The sequence below is a fragment of the Pseudorca crassidens genome, chromosome 1, assembly GCF_039906515.1.
Source record: "Pseudorca crassidens isolate mPseCra1 chromosome 1, mPseCra1.hap1, whole genome shotgun sequence".
In the NCBI taxonomy this organism is placed as follows: Eukaryota; Metazoa; Chordata; class Mammalia; order Artiodactyla; family Delphinidae; genus Pseudorca; species Pseudorca crassidens.
In genome coordinates, this window is record NC_090296.1 from 178,211,410 (window position 1) to 178,229,143 (window position 17,734).

Here is a 17,734-nt window from a genome sequence, read left to right on the forward strand (position 1 = left end):
GACCCGTGCTTGATATATAGTTGCTAAGCAGTAATAGAGCTTTATTAAGAGAAAGAAATTTCTTTGCCCAAACATCAAGGTTATGACACAGAATCAGGCAGTCACAAGAGAATTTAACCGCAGGAAGTACCCGTAGGGCTCTCTACACGGTATATGTAAAATGGCACTTTTTATCCAGAGTTATGCTACGGTTCTAATTTTCAGGAAATTTTTTATTTTAGAAAGCTTTTCTAAAATATTTTTCAAATTCCAATTCCAATTTTACCTCCATTGTCTGAAACCCAGCCTCCTTCCCCCATCAAACATAAACAAACTGAGAATAATCCCCCCGATCAATAGCCTCCCTCTCAAATCATAAATTCTACAATTCATTTTTAGGTACATAAAACAATGGAGAGGGGGAGGGAGGCTCTGAGCAACCTTAGACATTCAGTCGCTGGTTCTCATGCACACCCAGCTATGGAGTCAGCTCCCCAGCCAAGTGCAATGAAGAAAGGGGAACCACTGAGTTACAAAAAAACTGATGAGTTTACTATATGTAAGTCTTCAAAATGCACATGTACTTATTTGACTACAGCAAACTCTTTTTGTTGTTGTCTGTGGAAAATGTGATTAAAAGCTCATGGCACAGTTATGTTCCAAAGAGCTGCTGGTCTGGACCACGGCTTTAGGAGCCGCATCGTGCTTTAGAGGCACCCGTGAAACTTGTACACTTTAGGGGCCCAGGCTCTCGCTGCTCCCAAGCTCTGTGCTCTCACCAGGCCCGAGTCCTGAGGCATCCTCGATGGAGAACTACCCGCGCCCAATGCACTCTCTGCTAACGCCTACCTCTCCTTTTTTCCAAGTACCTATCAGAAGTTCCATAAAATCTAAAATTATTTCACCATTAATTTAATTACTTTCTTACAGTAAGAAACATGAGGGTCAAATTCTAACGATGACTACAGCACTGACATATAACACGGCACTCACAATCACAAAGGTGGCAGGTTTTATTCCTCTGATGAACGTAATTCCCCAGTAACTGTAAACAAACGCAGAGCTGGACTTACCCGTTCCATAGCTGCATTATGATATGGGAGCTCCTCTTCGCTGCAGAGGAAAAACAGTGGATGTGAAATAGTTGAAACCAGAGCAAACTTTTAAAACATTATAAACCTGTAGGTAAACATGATGTACAACCATTTATTTATCATCTCAAGAGCTACGTAAGCTTCCACTCCACTGAATTTAACATAAAACAATGAGCTATTCTGTAACCACGTCCCCTGTCTTCAAATCTCTAGACACACTCTGTCCAATCCAGTCATCTCCTGTCACAGGTGGCTGTTTAATTTTAAATGTAAATTAAAATGAAATAAAATTAAACTTTCAGTTATGAGCCTCATTAGCCATGGTTCAGCTACCATACTGAACAATGTAGATACAGTGAGAACACTTGCACCACTGCAGAAAGTTCTACTGGACAACACTGCTCTAGTCCAGGAGTCAACAACCTTTTCCTGCAAAGGTAAATATTGAATTGTAAATATTTTAGGCTTTGTGGGCCCCACAGTGTTTTTCATAATACTCAACTTTGGTGTCGTACTGTGAAAGCAGATACTGACAGCATATAAATAGAGTGTGGTTTTGTTCCCATGAAACGTTTACAAAAATAGGTGGTGAGCTGGATTTGGCTTATAGGCCATAGTTTGCCAACCTCTACCCTAGACCATCACCTCCACTTTCTGTCTTCAACTACAGCCTGTAACAAATGATTGTTCAAAAAAATTAGTATAAGGAAATAAAACTGTCTCCCATGGATTTATGAATTAAAAAGAAAACTTCAATTTTTATTCTGTAAATAAGGAAAGCTTCATTTGTCAAAACTTCAATGGGAATAATTTTAAAAAATGTAAATATAATAAAAGATCAAATCCATTTCTCTGATACGGTAATTTTGTGATACCACCTGCAATATAAAACATTCTGAGACTCTTGAATTAATTGTCAGTAATATGAAAACCATGTACTATCTGTAAACAGTGCTATGTACTTTGAGTTGCTCTATAAGTAGTACTGATGTTTTGACAGGAACTATCCATATTCTTCCCTTAGTTTCTATTGACACCAGATAATAACACTTTTAAGAGTACAATATGTTAGTATTCAAGAGTCCAACGTTTTCAAAAGCACTCTTCTGCTACTCTGGAGAGTCCTTAGGTGAAGCGTGAAGCTACAGCAATGAAACTGACCAAAAGGTGTAAGAGCCAAAAGAGATCTCAGAGAGATAGTCCAACCCCCTCATTTCACAGATAAGAAAACTAACATTTTCACTCAGACACCATCACTCATCCTAGTACAGAGATGTTCAGCACTATCTAACCCAGTGGGTTCAAACTTAGATAAGTATCTATCTTCAGATTGTGCAAGAGTATATGAAAAACAGGCTAAGAAACCAATTCTCAAGAAAAAGAATATGAGGATTAAATATAAGTTGGTTTTTTTTTTGAAGTGCCTACTCACCTTTTTTTTTTTTTTAAATAGCTTTTGTTAGGCTCTCAGTCTAACTTTCCCTGCTGATTTGTAATCCTGATTACTAGTAATGCATGAATTACCAGTGATGCATGAATGGCACCCATCCATTCTTCATTTACTGGCAGAAGAAGGCCTGTCAACACTACTGGAATGTACTTGCTAGGTGATGAGGTCAGCAAGGACATCTTGAAAGAATAAGAACATCTGGCAACCTCTGTGTGCACCAACAATGGTATTTCTGGGGTGAGTGGGCTGGGCTGCCCTGGGCAAGAGCAACCTTCTGTGCAGCTGATTTGAGCAGATCCTGACCTAACGCTGAACACTGAACATTCCTAACTGCACATGAAGTGCCAACTCTGGCTGCCACCAGAGGACAAGCTCTTCAGTGTCCTCCTATTCACTAAACAAGACTAACAGACCTAACTGTGCCTGTTCTCAACACTGAATCAGAACCAAGTTCTGCACACATCTGTGGAATGGTGCGAATCATCTGCTCAGGCTACATGGTCTGTGCCAGGCAGGTCCTACCCCCGCCTCTGGCAACCACCAGTATGTTCCCTATATGTATGAGTTTGGGTTTTCCTTTTTTTACATTTCACACATAAGTGACATCACACAGCATTTGTCTTTCCCTGACTTATTTCACTTAGTATAATGCCTTTAAGGTCCACCCATATTGTTTCTAATGGCAGAATTTCCTTCTTTTTTATGGCTGAATAATATTCCCCTGAATATATTCACCACACATCCATTCATCCGTTGATGGATGCTCAGGCTGTTTCATGTCTTGGCTACTGAGAATAAAGCTGCAATGAACATGGTGGGTACAGATACCTTTTTGAGTTAGTGTTTTCAGATACATACCCAGAAGTGAAATTGCTAGATCAGACAGTAGTTCTATTTTTGATTTTTTGAGGAACCTCCATACTATTTTCCATAGTGGCTATACCAATTTACGTTCCCACCAACAGTGTACAAGGGTCCCCTTTTCTCCACATCCTTGCAAAACTTGTTATTTCTTGTCTTTTTGATGATATTCATTCTAACGGGAACAAGGTGATATCTCACTGTGGTTTTGATTTGCATTTGCCTGATGATTAGTGATGTTGAACACATTTTCATGTACCTGTTGGCCATCTTCTTTAGAAAAATACCTATTCAGATCCTCTGCCCATTTTTTTATTGGATTGTTTGGCTAGAGTTGTAGAAGTTCTTTGTATATTTTGGATATTAGTCCCTTATCACAGTGGTCCCCAACCTTTTTGGTACCAGGTACTGGTTTCGTCGAAGACAATTTTTCACGGACGGTGGTGGGGGGATTGGTTCAGGTGGTAATGCGAGCGATGGGGAGCAGCAGATGAAGCTTTGCTCACTCGCCTGCCACTCACCTCCTGCTGTGTGGCCTGGTTACTAACAGGCCACAGACCGGTACCGGTCCAACAGACTGGGGGTTGGGGACCCCTGCCTTATCAGATATATGATTTGCAAATCTTTTCTCCCATTCAGTAGGCTGCCTTTTCATTTTCTTCATGGTTTCCTTTGCTATGCAGAAACTTTTTAGCTTGATGTAGTCCCACTTGTTGTTTGTTTGTGTTTGTTTTTACTTTTGTTGGCTTTGCTTTTGGTGTCAAATCCAAAAAATCATCACCAAGACCAATTACAAGGAGGTTACCACCTACTTTCTCTTCTAGGAGTTTCATGGTTTCAGGTCTTATGTTCAAGTCTTTAATCCATTTTGAGTTGATTTTTGGGTATTGTATAACATAGTGGTCCAATTTCATTCTTTTGCATGTAGCTGTCCAGTTTTCCCAACACCATTTACTGAAGAAACTGTCCTTTCCCCTTTGTATATTCTTGGTTCCTTTGTTATAAATTAATTGACCACATATGCACAGACTCTAACAGATCTACGTGTCTGTTTTCATGTCAGTACCATACTGTTTTGATTACTGTAACTTGTAATAGAGTTTGAAATCAGGAAGCATGATGTCTCCAACTTTGTTCTTCTTTCTCCAGATTGCTGTGGCTATTCTGGGGCTTCTGTGGTTCCACACAAATTTTATAATTGACTGTTCTATTTCTGGGAAACATGCCACTGGAATTTTGATGAAAACTGCATTAAATCTGTAGATTGCTTTGGGCAGTATGGACATTTTAACAATATTAATTCTTCCAATCCATAAGCATGGAATACCCTTCCATTTATTTGTGTCTACTTATATTTCATCAATGTCTTACAGTTTTCAGTGTACAGGTCTTTCATCTCCTTGGTTAACTTGAGATTCCTAGGTATTTTACTCTTTTGGATGCAATTGTAAATGAGACTGTTTTCTTAATTTCTTTCTGATAGTTTGTTACCAGGGTACAGACATACAACTGGTTTTTGTATGCTGATTGCATATCCTACAACTTTACTGAATCCGTTTATTAGTTCCAACATTTAGTGGAGTCTTCAGAGACTATATAGACAGACATATCATCTGCAAATGGAGCTGGTTTTACTTCTTTCCTTCCAATTTAGATGTGTTTTATTTCTTTTTCTTGCCTAATTGCTCTGGCTAGGACTTGCAATATTATGTTCAATAAAAGTGGTGAGAGTGGGGACCCTTGTCTTGTTCCTCATCTTAGAGGAAAAGCTTTCAGTTTTTCATCACTGAATATGATGTTAGCTGCAAGCTTGTCATGTAGCCTGTATTATGTTGAGGTACATTCACTCCATACTCATTTTGTTATGAGTTTTTATCCTGAATGGATGTTGAATTTTATAAAGTCTTAAGACCTCATAGATAGAATGTGATCCATTCATGAATTTTCTTGCACTATTGCTCCGTTTCTAAAATCTTTCATACAAAATCTGCTATGTGCTCAACACTGATCTCCAAAGAACTTTTCCTCTTCTAGTCTCTGTGTTGGCATACACTCTTTCACGGCCTTCCAAAGAGAAAACAGGGAACTATGCCTTATCAAGAGCTATACACAATGTATACATACACACGTGAAACACTGTGGCAGCCTCAGGCACCATGGCTGGCATGCTGCAGGAGTGTACTAATGTTGCTGAATGAATGTATGAAGGGAAGGATGAATGCATGCCTGTATTCATGTATGCATCCTTACCGTGACACCTAAATATCCTCCAAGTAGAAGAAAGGGAAGACCAAAATCTGGGTGACTGCAGTGTTCTTTTAGATCAGCAAACTACAGCCCCTGAATGAAATCTGGCCATCGGCCTGTTTCTGTAAATGAAGTTTTACTGGAACACCACCATGCTCATTTATATATTGTCTATGGTTGTTTTCAGGCTACCATGGTAGAGTTGAATAGCTGTAAGAAAAACCATATGGTCCACAAAGCCAAAAAGTATTTAATATCTGCCTCTTTACAGAAAATGTTTTCCTACCCCTGCTTTAGAAAACGAAGGTTTGTCGTCTAATGGAAAGAGGCACCTAGAGACTGCTTAAAGAAAACACCAAGCTGATAGCAAGAAGCTACGCCTTGTAGAAATACACAAAGTAAAAACAACAACATAGTCATCACTGGAAACACAGGGACCTTACCCGGATCTATTTTCTTTTATCTGCTATTAAGCTTAAAAGAATTACTAATTAGAGTGTATGTGCTTATAATTTCTCAATAGCTCAAATGGAGTATTTCTGTAACTATGAGATAAACTTTCATTTGGAAACATAAAAGTTAACTTGTGAAAATCAGTTATTCAATATACTGACTAAATTTTATTTCTGATTTTGTAGCAAATTTTGCCTAAGTTTAGATTTACTCTAGTCAAAATTATTGGATGGGTAGAAAGAGTTCTCAAGGCCTCGTCATTAAAACAGATATTCTTTAAAAACAAAAACACCATTATTCTGGCTTACAAATATTTATATAGTCACATTAAACTACAGACAATGTGCTAAATTTTATAAATATACACATTTTGATAAGTAGTTGAAAATCTGAAGCTTGGTATTAATTTTATCTTTATTTTTGAAACAATTTCCTTCTAATTCTTCTATTAATAACTTGTGGCCTAAAAGCATTATCTATGATTATCCAAATACCAAGCATTCTTTGTCGAGCAGACTGACAGTGACTATTTTTGAAAAAAGTGTTGAAAGTTCAAATACTGAAAGTTCTCTAAGTTTTTAAATAAGCTCGATTTCTCCATTCTCCAGATACAAGTCCATCACAGGCATGCAGCTAGGGACAGCTCCCCATTTCTGCGTACTAAACAAAGACGACCCTGTTCCAGCATCACGCCAGGCTGGTTTGGCAACAGTTTTTATATTTATTGTGAAATCTGTTATAAAACCAAGTTAGTCCTATACTGTATTTGTAAATTACTGTCATCCTTCTCCACATATCATAACAAGTAATTTAAGTTACAAAAACTGTAATTAGATATGAAGTCAGCAGCCTTCAGAGAAGGCTGCAAAGTTACTTTGTACCATTTTATTGACCTTGACACTTAAAACGCATGTTTATCACAGAACCAATCAGAAATTACAAAGAACTAAGACAGCAGAAAGAAACGCGCTTGATCAAGGTGTGACAGGGAGCAACGTCTAAATGCCTACGCCAGGTGACTTTATTCAATAGCACAAAAAAACCCAGCAGCAACCTTGGGAGAAAGTGTCTCACTGAAATGAAGCACTGTAACAAAAATCAATGCCTTTGGTGAAATTCAGTAAAGCCTAACATCACACTAAAATCCATTTCTATGCTTCATTATTTTTGTTTGTGCTGCCTGCTTTAGGATTGCACCATGGAGTTAATACAAAATTTAGGGGGGCAGTATGAGGACTGGTTGGGCTTCGTTTTCAAAGACCGGTGAGCTCACCAGTGGGATCATTTCAAACAGATCCCTCTCCTTAGGCACTCTTCTTTCCCCCTTTAATTTTCTTTCTAGGCATTTCGAAGAGCTTCTTCGATGTTTCTCTTATTAAAACTACAGAGGCAATAGAATGCAGAAGGTCAGAACTCAGGCTCTGCCCTGAGGCTGCCACGGTCAGTTCCCCAATCTTACTGCGAGCGCAACCTGGGCAAGTTGCTTGATCTCTTTGTGCTTCAGTTTCATCTAAAAAAAGACAAAAACAGTACCTATCCCAAAGAAGTTTTGAGAGAAATAATCCATGTTAAGAGCTTAGAACAGTGCCTGGCACACAGTAAGCGCTCAATAAATATTAGCTAATATTATTAAGGTAAATCACTGACTGGCTTTTTTTCCCACTAGAGCCAAATGGACCTCAGAGCCAAATGGACCTCAGCACAGAGGTAGAAAGAAACATGGAATAACTGAGTGTGATTTTTAGACTGTAGACACAGGCTAGGCTCTTGGGCCAGAACCTAGTTGTTTCAAGCAATGAGAAAAGAGAATTTAGCTAATTCCTAGACCCTTCTGGAATGCACGGATTTTTCATACGTATTTTGTCCTATATTAGACCATTTTATGATAACATCCTTTGTAGTGGTTCACGTCCATCACAAACACTTGGGGAGGTCAAAATCAGCTGAGTTGTATCCTACCTTCTGAATCAGAATCTGGGATACAACCCAGCTATCTATTTAAACAAACAAACAAACAAACATTTTCCAACTAATTCTAATGTGCAGGAGATTTTGGGACCCACTGATCTTATCAGTGCTAAATGCTCGAAGTGTCCTTCCAAACAGCATTCACATACCTCAGATCTGCACATTAACCCACACAAATGTAAAATCATTTCCTGTCACATTTGTGGCCAAGTTTGATTTACTTAAAAAAAAAAAAGCCCAAGTGGGGGTTTCCCTTAGGGACAGTATTTTCATCACAGTTACACACTGCTCTGTTGGTCTGCTGAAATTCAGTCTTCTAATTAGAACTAGGCAGGAGAACATTTCGGATATGCTGATATCATTAGGTAGCATAATGACACCTTACGTTTGTCTAGACCTGTATGTAGTATTCTATCATTTTATTTCTTCAAAGTTTCAAGTACCCCTAAGTATGTAGAGCAATTAATGATTTCTGTTTCACAGATAAGGTGTGAAATAGTTAACTGAAACCAGCAAAGCCAGAAGAAGAGCATACATTCTAACTCCCAGAACTGTTTCTGTTTGCTTGCGTCACCCTGAGAAAAACAAGATACAACAAAATACTTTCTAAATGCAAGAAAACTGAACAGAAAGGAAAAAGAAGGTCTGAGTACTATAAAGTTACTGCTATGAACTTCCTAAGAAATTGTATTCCTCCTTCAAAATTTAATCATGTATCATAACATAAAAATCCCTGGCTTCTTCCTCTTTATAATAAATGAGACTGGGAAAGGATAAATGTGAATAAGTAGTAGGTTAATCACTAAATTGTATGTAGTAGTAGGTAGTAGTAGGTTTTATAATCACTAAATTGTATGGAACCATACAAACTACAAAGATGCAGAAAAGTCTCCAGCCCATGGGAATCTTACTAAACAAAGCCAGAACCAAACAGGCAAATTCACATCATTTCAGGATGTTTTTAAGAGTCAAAACCACTTTAACTACTTTACTTTACAGTGCTCTAGACCTCTCTCGACTCCTTACATAACATACTCAGGATAAATGGAATTAATTTTCAGAAGCAATAACACGAATACATTTCCCACCATAAGGAAGATCAGTGGCATTTCTTTTCATTGCTCATTTTCAGGCTGCACGATACTAAAGTTCTAACTGCTAATTATTTTTAAAATGCATTTACATAAAATAAAATGTTTTATAATTATTTTTGAAATACAAGTTGTTATTGATTTCCACTTAATTCTGCTAAATTATTAATATAACACATTCATTGCACTTAATGTTCTTACTAAAACACAATGAATATTAAAGACTGTATTCTTAACTATAGTTCAATTTCAATCACAGAGGTTAAAAATTCCAGGAATTTAATAAAAAAAGCATGTTGCAGGATCAATCCTGGAATCTTATTCAGAGCAATGCTATTAAAAATAAAGAAAATCAACGAAATAGGAGACCATAGAAACATAATTTTAAAAGTTAGCTTTCAAACTATGCAACTTACTGTAAGAAGCCAAATCTATCCGTGACTTTGTAAACAAGGTAATCAGCATCTTCCCAAGGTTCAATCTCTGCACCTTCTCGTCCCTATAATAGGGGACAAAGAAGGGTGTTATTGGGAATACATAAAACTGAATAATTTCTTAAAAAGAGCAAAAAACAAGACTTATTTTTTGCTAAAAATAAGAGCTGGAACTGAGGCATTATCGACCCTAATTAACTTAAAAAAATTTTTCTGGCAATAATCACTATTTCTTTGATACAAACTTTGGAAGACATTAAGCCGTGATCAGACCTGGGTTCCTGTGAGAAACAGACTGGGAAAGAGGGAGCAATGGAGGACAAGAAGCCACTCAAGAATGAACCGCCAGGGCTTCCCTGGTGGTGCAGTGGTTAAGAATCCGCCTGCCAATGCAGGAGACGTGGGTTCGGGCCCTTGTCCGGGAAGATCCCACATGCTGCGTGTGCCACAACTACTGAGCCTGCGCTCTAGAGCCCGCGAGACACAACTGCTAAGCCCACGTGCCACAACTACTTAAGCCCACTCTCCTAGAGCCCGTGCTCCACAGCAAGAAAACCCACCACAATGAGAAGCCCACGCACCGCAACGAAGAGTAGCCCCCGCTCGCCGCAACTAGAGAAAGCCCGCACGCAGCAATGAAGACCCAACATAGCCAAAAATAAATAAATAAATTTATTTTTTAAAAACAGAATGAACCGCCAAACTTGAAGGTTTTAGAGTGAAAACATCTTAGAAGAAAGTATGTCTTGCTTTTTCATCCTAACTTCTCAGAAGAGTAGGCTACCTACTTTGCCTCTCTTCCTCTTCACTCCCAGCTCTACTGGCCCTGATACTATCCTTGCCAAGGTCAAAACCGGCCTCCCACCGTCAGATCCCGTGGACACTACTCTGGCTTCCTCACCGAATGGACTTTTCCACTGTGCTTGTCAGTGCTGCCCAGCCTCATGACACCATCGTCTCTTGGTTCTCCTGCCCCTCCCCTACTCTTCTGTGACAGCTTCCTCATGGGCAGCCCCCACCAAGTGTCCGTGTGCCCAGAGCTCCATCCTCAGCCCACTGCCCGTCACACTCCCCTCCTGAGCTGTGAAGCAGCACTGATTAGAGCAGGAGCCCCAGGGCAAGAGTCTACACTAATCCCTCACGTTTCACACTTAGTACCCGACTGTCTCGTGGATGTTTTATAACTGCCTGTTCATGTGTTTTCTGAGTAGGCCGTGAGCATCTTGCGGGCAGGGACCCCTTGTAACTCACGTTTATACAGTGAAACCCCAAGGCCTAGCATGACACTTGGCCTGGTCACTAAGTGTTAACTGCATGAAAAAAAAAAAATGCACGTGAGCATGAACAAACGATGGTTCTATTGGTTTTAAATTAGTTAAGCAGTTAAATAAATTAATTGGGTTTTTCACGGACTACGTTAAAACCTAATCATAATAATGGGAAACAGTGTCTGATGTTCCAAACAACCAACTTAAAAAGAAACCTTGGGAACATGATTGTTCAGTTGAGCTCTGCCTGTATGCCTCCCTGGAAGCAGGGCACAGTCCAGATGGCCTTCTATAATTTCATGTTCCTGTTATTCTCATAAGTAATCAAAAATAACAGATACGAAATTACATCCAAGTGATATAAATATAAAACATGACATTTATAAATCATGGCTACAACTCATTGTAGATCTCAAGAGCTAAGGTAATAATAAGGATATATGTAAATCATCAACAACTGTGATTTTCTAGGGCATCAAAAATGAGATTCCAGGGCTTCCCTGGTGGCACAGTGGTTCAGAGTCCGCCTGCTGAGGCAGGGTACACGGGTTCGTGCCCTGGTCCGGGAAGATCCCACATGCCACGGAGCGGCTGGGCCCGTGAGCCATGGCCGCTGAGTCTGGACGTCCAGAGCCTGTGCTCCGCAACGGGAGAGGCCACAACAGTGAGAGGCCCACATACCGCAAAAAAAAAAAAAAAAAGAGATTCCATAATTAACTTAAGGATAAAATGCTAATGGAGATTATACATCATGTATAAATTCAAATTTTCAGATCCATGTTCAATTTTTAACATCACGTATCCATTATAAATAAAATGGGTATCCAATTCCATATACTAATATATTAAAATATTTATTGGATACCTAGTATGAGCCAGAACTATTGTAGGTATTTAGGATACAAGAGCAAATCAAACAAAAGAAATTCTTACCCTCGGAGAGTTTACATTCTAGGAGGGAGAGCAAACAACAAAGTATAATATAAAGTAAGCTGATACTTTAAATGCTATGGTGAAAAGTAAAGAAGAGAAAGGGAATATAGAGAGCCAGGGGGTGGAGGGGTGTATTTTTTAAACAGTGTGGTCAGAGAAGATTTCACTAAGAGGTAGCATCTGGGCAAAGAAAAACAGGAGGCAATAGGGCATGAAGGTATCCAGGATACAAGTGTTCCAGGAAGAAGAAATAGCCAGTGCAAAGGCCCTGAGGCAGAAGCAAGCCTGGAAGAAGTGTTGGAAGAATAACAAGTGACCAGAGTGGCTAAAGCACAGGGAAGGAGGAAGAAAAAATACAGAGATGAAGTCAGAGAAATAAGATGACTTCAACAGTCACGGGAAGTAAACAAAATGCTGCTGTAATTTAAGCTCTCCAAAAAGGAACTCCATTTCTATTTATACTTCTGTAAATAAAAATTACTCAAAGAGTAAATATGAATACTTACTCTGTCATATTTAGCAACTATTTCAGCTCGCTCCTGGGCAAGTTTGATTGCTACATCCTGGTTTGAATCTGTGGAGAGATCAAATTTCAATGAACTGTTATTTAAAGATTTATAAAGTTAATTAATTATAAAACTAAGATAAAACAAATGAAAATAAAACAGTAAATCAATGCTGCCTAAAATGACAAACCAGCAAAATCGAATAAAGTATCCGTAATTATAAATTTGAAATATCAACATATCTACCATTTCAATATTACAATACCATACTCAAAAGAAAGCAAATTTGTTAACACAGCATTAACTTAGGGGATATGGTAAATCTTATCCCTCAAGAGTTAATTTTGGATCTAGTTTCATAGAAATAAATATTAAAGTAGAAACTGGAACTGAGAGCTCTAAGTTTTCAGATGAAATCCACTTGGGTAGATGATGAGAAGAGCATTCAAGAAGGCTTTTAAAACTTTAGGTAATTTGCTCGCAAAATAAATCAGTGCAAGATAGACTTCAGGAGTTAAAAAAAATATTTCTCTGACATGATGAATATAATCATTTCTTCATTTAGCCTCTCAGGTCTCCCTTATCAACTGCCCCAACGACTATTATAATCTCCAGTTTTTTACCACAATACAACCACAAATAAAGTTTTCTTTCTTATTACCACCAGGTTATCTTTCAAAATCATTAAGTCTGATAACAAGTAAAGGTCAAAACATGAAATAGTGTGGATATGATTACACACCCCAACTACCATAAATAAAAATAAAAGATCAATGACAGACTGTATAAAAGGCACCTCTGATCAAGAAGAAACACAAGCATTCCAGTGGAAACTGGGCAAAGGTCATATGCAAGAAATTCACAGGAGTAACAACAGCAGTGACAACTCTGTGTTCTGCACACAGTGACCTGCAGATAATAAGATACTGTCAGCATCCAGATACTGCGGGAAAGCACTTTACATGCCTTATCACACTTAATTCTCACAACGGCACTTTACTGTATTAATTCTATTACACAGATGGAAAAAAAATGAGGTTTAGAGATTTTAACTAACTTGTCTAAGGTCACAAAGCTAGTAAACAGCAAAGATAGATTCAAATCCAGACAGTATTGACTCCACAGTCCATAATTTTAACCACTACTTTATAAAAAAGATCACTAAAGACACGAAAAAGGATGTCCAGTTAAAGATGGCAGATGGAACACACACTTTTCTATCCATTCCTCCTAAAACCCCACTAAAACGACAATATAGGGATTCTTTAAATCCTTGCCCTCGGTGGCCCAGCAAATGGAGGTTCCAGAGAAGAGGTGAGGGTGGGGTTAAAAACAGGGAGTTGATTAAAGAAGTCAAGTCCCGAGAGTTGAAGGGATGCGTGTGGTATGTAAGAGGTTGAGTGAGTGCAGGGAAGAAAACCAAATCCTCACCCTCCAAAGCAGGAAACCATGAGATAATGACTAAATCTGCAGAACAGGAAGCGGCAATATAGGCATGGTATCTAGCGCTTTGCAAGTAAACGGATAATGAACCAGCTGGGAGTGGAGAGTGATTACTTCTTTGGGGTGGGCAGCCCGGAGGGAGGGGTGTGGAAGTCAGCTTATTTTTCAAAATAAGTTTTACAGGCTGCTGAGTCTTTACACGAAGTACAGCTCTGATAAAAATAAAAGCTAATTTTAAAAGCCAAGACATGGGGGAAAAAAACTCAAGTCATCAGAAACTAAGGAAATACAAATTTTAAAATACCACTTTGGAGGGGGATGGACCTAGAGTCTGTCATACAGAGTGAAGTAAGTCAGAAAGAGAAAAACAAATACCATACGTTAACTATGGAATCTAAAAAAAAAAAAAAAAAGTTTCTCATGAACCTAGAGGCAGGACAGGAATAAAGATGCAGACGTAGAGAATGGACTTGAGGACATGGGGAGGAGGAAGGGTAAGCTGGGACCAAGTGAGAGAGTGGCATGGACATAGATACACTACCAAATGTAAAACAGATAGCTAGTGGGAAGCAGCTGCATAGCACAGGGAGATCAGCTCGGTGCTTTGTGACCACCTAGACAGGTGGGATAGGGAGGGTGGGAGGGAGACGCAAGAGGGAGGGGATATGGGGATATATGTATGCATATAGTTGATTCACTTTGTTATACAGCAGAAACTAACAGAACATTGTAAAGCAATTATACTCCAATAAAGATGTAAAAAATAAATAAAATAAAATAAAGGGACTTCCCTGGTGGCACAGTGGTTAAGAATCCACCTGTCAATGCAGGGGACATGGGTTTGATCCCTGGTCCAGGAAGATCCCACATGCTGTGGAGCAACTAAGCCCATGCACCACAACTACTGAGCCCGTGTGCCACAACTAATGAAGCCCGTGTACCTAAAGTCCATGCTCCACAACAAGAGTAGCCACCGCAATGAGAAGCCCACGCACCACAACGAAGAGTAGCCCCCTCGCCGCAACCAGAGAAAGCCCGCACGCAGCAACAAAGACCCAACACAGCTAAAAATAAAAATAAATAAATAAAATACCACTTTGCACCTATCTCACACTGACCAAGAAATGCATTGATATTACTCAGTCTTGATATAGTGTGGGGAAATCTGCCATTACTTATGCTGTGGGTAGACTTACAAATGTATAAAATCTTTCTGGAAAGCAACTTGATAATATGTATCAAAAATCTTAAAAACAGGGCCTTCCCTGGTTGGCACAGTGGTTAAGTCTCTGCACTCCCAATGTAGGGGGCCCAGGTTCAATCTCTGGTCAGGGAACTAGATCCCACATGCATGCCGCAACTAGGAGTTTGCACGCCACAACTAAGGAGGCTGCCTGCCGCAAGTAAGGAGCCAGCGAGCTGCGACTAAAGAGCCCACGAGCTGCAACTAAGGAGCCTGCCTGCCGCAACTTAAGACCCGGCACAACCAAATAAATAAATAAATATTAAAAAGAAAAAAACCTTAATAGGTAGAGACTATAGTCCAATAAATACCCACATAATAGCAAAGTGCTGTCTATATGTTAAATAGTATTAAGGACAAAAGACAAGAAAAGTTTTCTAAAGTAAAGAAAAAAATAAAAATTTTTAAAAATCTTAAAAACAGGCATCTCCTTTACCCAATAATTCCACCTCTAGGAATTTATGATAATGAGATAATCAAACAAGCACAAGGTTGTTTATAATAGTAAAAATAGCAGAATGGAATTTGTGAATTTCTTAAAGCTTATTTGGGAAAAAAATGTTTCTGCCACTGCTTTTCTCAGACTACAAAGTGTCAATATACTATCCTTTGAGGAAAATGTGAATAAATAACAAATGGTTCAATAAAATAACAAAAATACAGGTTAGTTGTTCAGATTTTCACAGTTAACTTATACAATCAGAAGTCTGTACTCAACTCAATTATACACATATTTATTATCCTATTTTAGACGTATGAGCCTTCATCAATTCCTTTTTCCCTCTCCTGTTACCCAGCTTTAACACATTACACTTCTACAAAAGGGTAGGGAAAGCAAATTAACAGAAATTAAACTCAAACTAGGAAACTTGGCTACTTAGTAAATTCTATTTCCATTACCAGAACAGCTAAGCATGAATTTCTATGGTGATTAGGCCAAATCCAATAAATGAGTGCTTTCTTTGAAGTATTTTATACTAGTCCTTTATTCCTGCTACTAGTCCTAGGAGTCTCAACTATATTTCCAACTTAACAATGAAAAGTTTAAAAGTGTAAAGGCAAGAACTGGAAACAGTATAGAGCTCGGAAGTGAAGATGCAAAGTATCCCAAGAAAACATCATTGTGGCAAACTGTAAGCTACAACGCTTTACATGGGTCGTCTCCAATCTAGAGATTTCCTGAAAGGAGACCTAGCCAAGTAATAGGGGTTGTACTGGAATTGGATGAAACTGTACCTAATTTTATGGGAATAAAATGATTAACATGATTAGAATAGTTGACTCCAAATCAAGTCAGTACTAATCTTTAAATTCCTTTAGAAAGTTCTTATCCTTGTATTTCCTGATGCGGAGAAAATTTTGTAATGTTAATGAATGTAAAAGAGAACAGAGTTAAGGTCAAACTAATTTTATAAAATATAGCCAAACCTGCTTCTTTGAAGAGACTAAATAGAAATGCCAATCTTTCCCAACACCAAGTTTAGAGACATTATTTACTAATCCGCGTTGTGAAGCAAGCATCTTTCCAGTAAGAAGCAGTGTCCTTATGCAGAATTCACTATAGTTAAATTATATTTCATACTGTCTGATCTACAGTTGAGAAGTTTATTAAGAATTATAGTAGAATACTCCCTTTGGTTTTGTTCTGATTGCTTATTTAGAAATTCCACTGCAGAACAAAGAGTTTGCCCTATAAACACTGACCACAGAAGGTATCGGCAGCTGTCTGTGTCTATGCAAGTGTGCACTGACTTCCAGGCTGTGTTCCTGGGCACTTGTCATTATCAAACACAGTATTCAAATATCACAGTATTCAAGCCAAATTAAATCAAATTATCTTAATTGACTTTACATCTAATGTAACAATGTTTCAAAGTACAAGAGGCACATTTTAAGTAGTAAGGATAGAAAGGCATTTGGATTAAATACTCAAGTATACAGAAAACATCTCTGGGCACAAACGAACGGAAGAAAATGACAACTAGAGCATTTTAAGAAGACCTCTAATTCCATTTAGACATAAAAACTTTAAAGAATCAAGTATCCACCTGGATTGTAACTTAGTATCACTAAGTTAGCCCCAAATTGTAATGAACAATTCATTCAAAGTTACGAAATTTTAAATTCAATGAAACAAAATTGACAGACCATTTTTCCTAGTATACATTTTGACAGATGAATGTAAATAAATATATATTTCAATTTAAAAAGTACTTTACCCTTTGTTAGATAACCAGTCTGGCTTTGGGAATTAACAACAGCTTCAGTCCTCATAGAGTAAACTTATCTCTTCCAAGATTCCATTACTGCTTTATAGTTTGCAAGCACACCAAGAGTGTTAGGTGGTCCCTCACACATTCTGCAACAAACTGAAACAGAAAAGCGGAAGGCAGCTCTACTTTAAACTATTTGTGAAACAGGCACAAGAAAGAAAAGGTCTGAGATATATTCTAAGGGGGAAAAAAAGACCTTGCTGTGGTTACACGCACTACAGATATTCAAACAAAGATGATGTTTGTTGAGGGTAAAAACATGCCTTTCAGGCTAGATCCCAAGTATGAACCACACCAGCCTACACCCAGCATTCCATCTAGTAACAAACAGGGGCTTTGAATATGCCTTAATCTTGCACTTCAAAATTAGCCACATTCTTATTACTTTTAATAAAACTTGTCTTGGAGCAATAAAGAAAAGTTGTATTTAAAACATTAAACTAAAGCTAAGTAGGAATACTCTTCTCAAGTACATTTTATAACTTAATTTT

At 38.3% G+C, this 17,734-nt stretch overlaps 1 protein-coding gene across 6 annotated transcripts in view; it reads right to left on the reverse strand.

Moving 5' to 3' along the window:
• The window catches only part of USP6NL (USP6 N-terminal like), a 145,017-nt gene that overhangs the window by 51,852 nt on the left and 75,431 nt on the right, over positions 1-17,734 (reverse strand). For 3 of the 6 annotated variants that reach the window (XM_067701144.1, XM_067701154.1, XM_067701133.1), the window contains exons 3-6: positions 17,190-17,339; positions 12,285-12,352; positions 9,560-9,642; positions 1,053-1,092 (exon numbers count right to left, since the gene is read on the reverse strand). In XM_067701144.1, the coding sequence (XP_067557245.1) occupies positions 1,053-1,092; positions 9,560-9,642; positions 12,285-12,352; positions 17,190-17,244 (246 nt within the window). In that variant the 5' untranslated portion in view covers positions 17,245-17,339. The remainder of the gene's footprint in view (positions 1-1,052; positions 1,093-9,559; positions 9,643-12,284; positions 12,353-17,189; positions 17,340-17,734) is intronic. The other 3 variants (XM_067701163.1, XM_067701173.1, XM_067701182.1) reach the window with 1 other exon arrangement.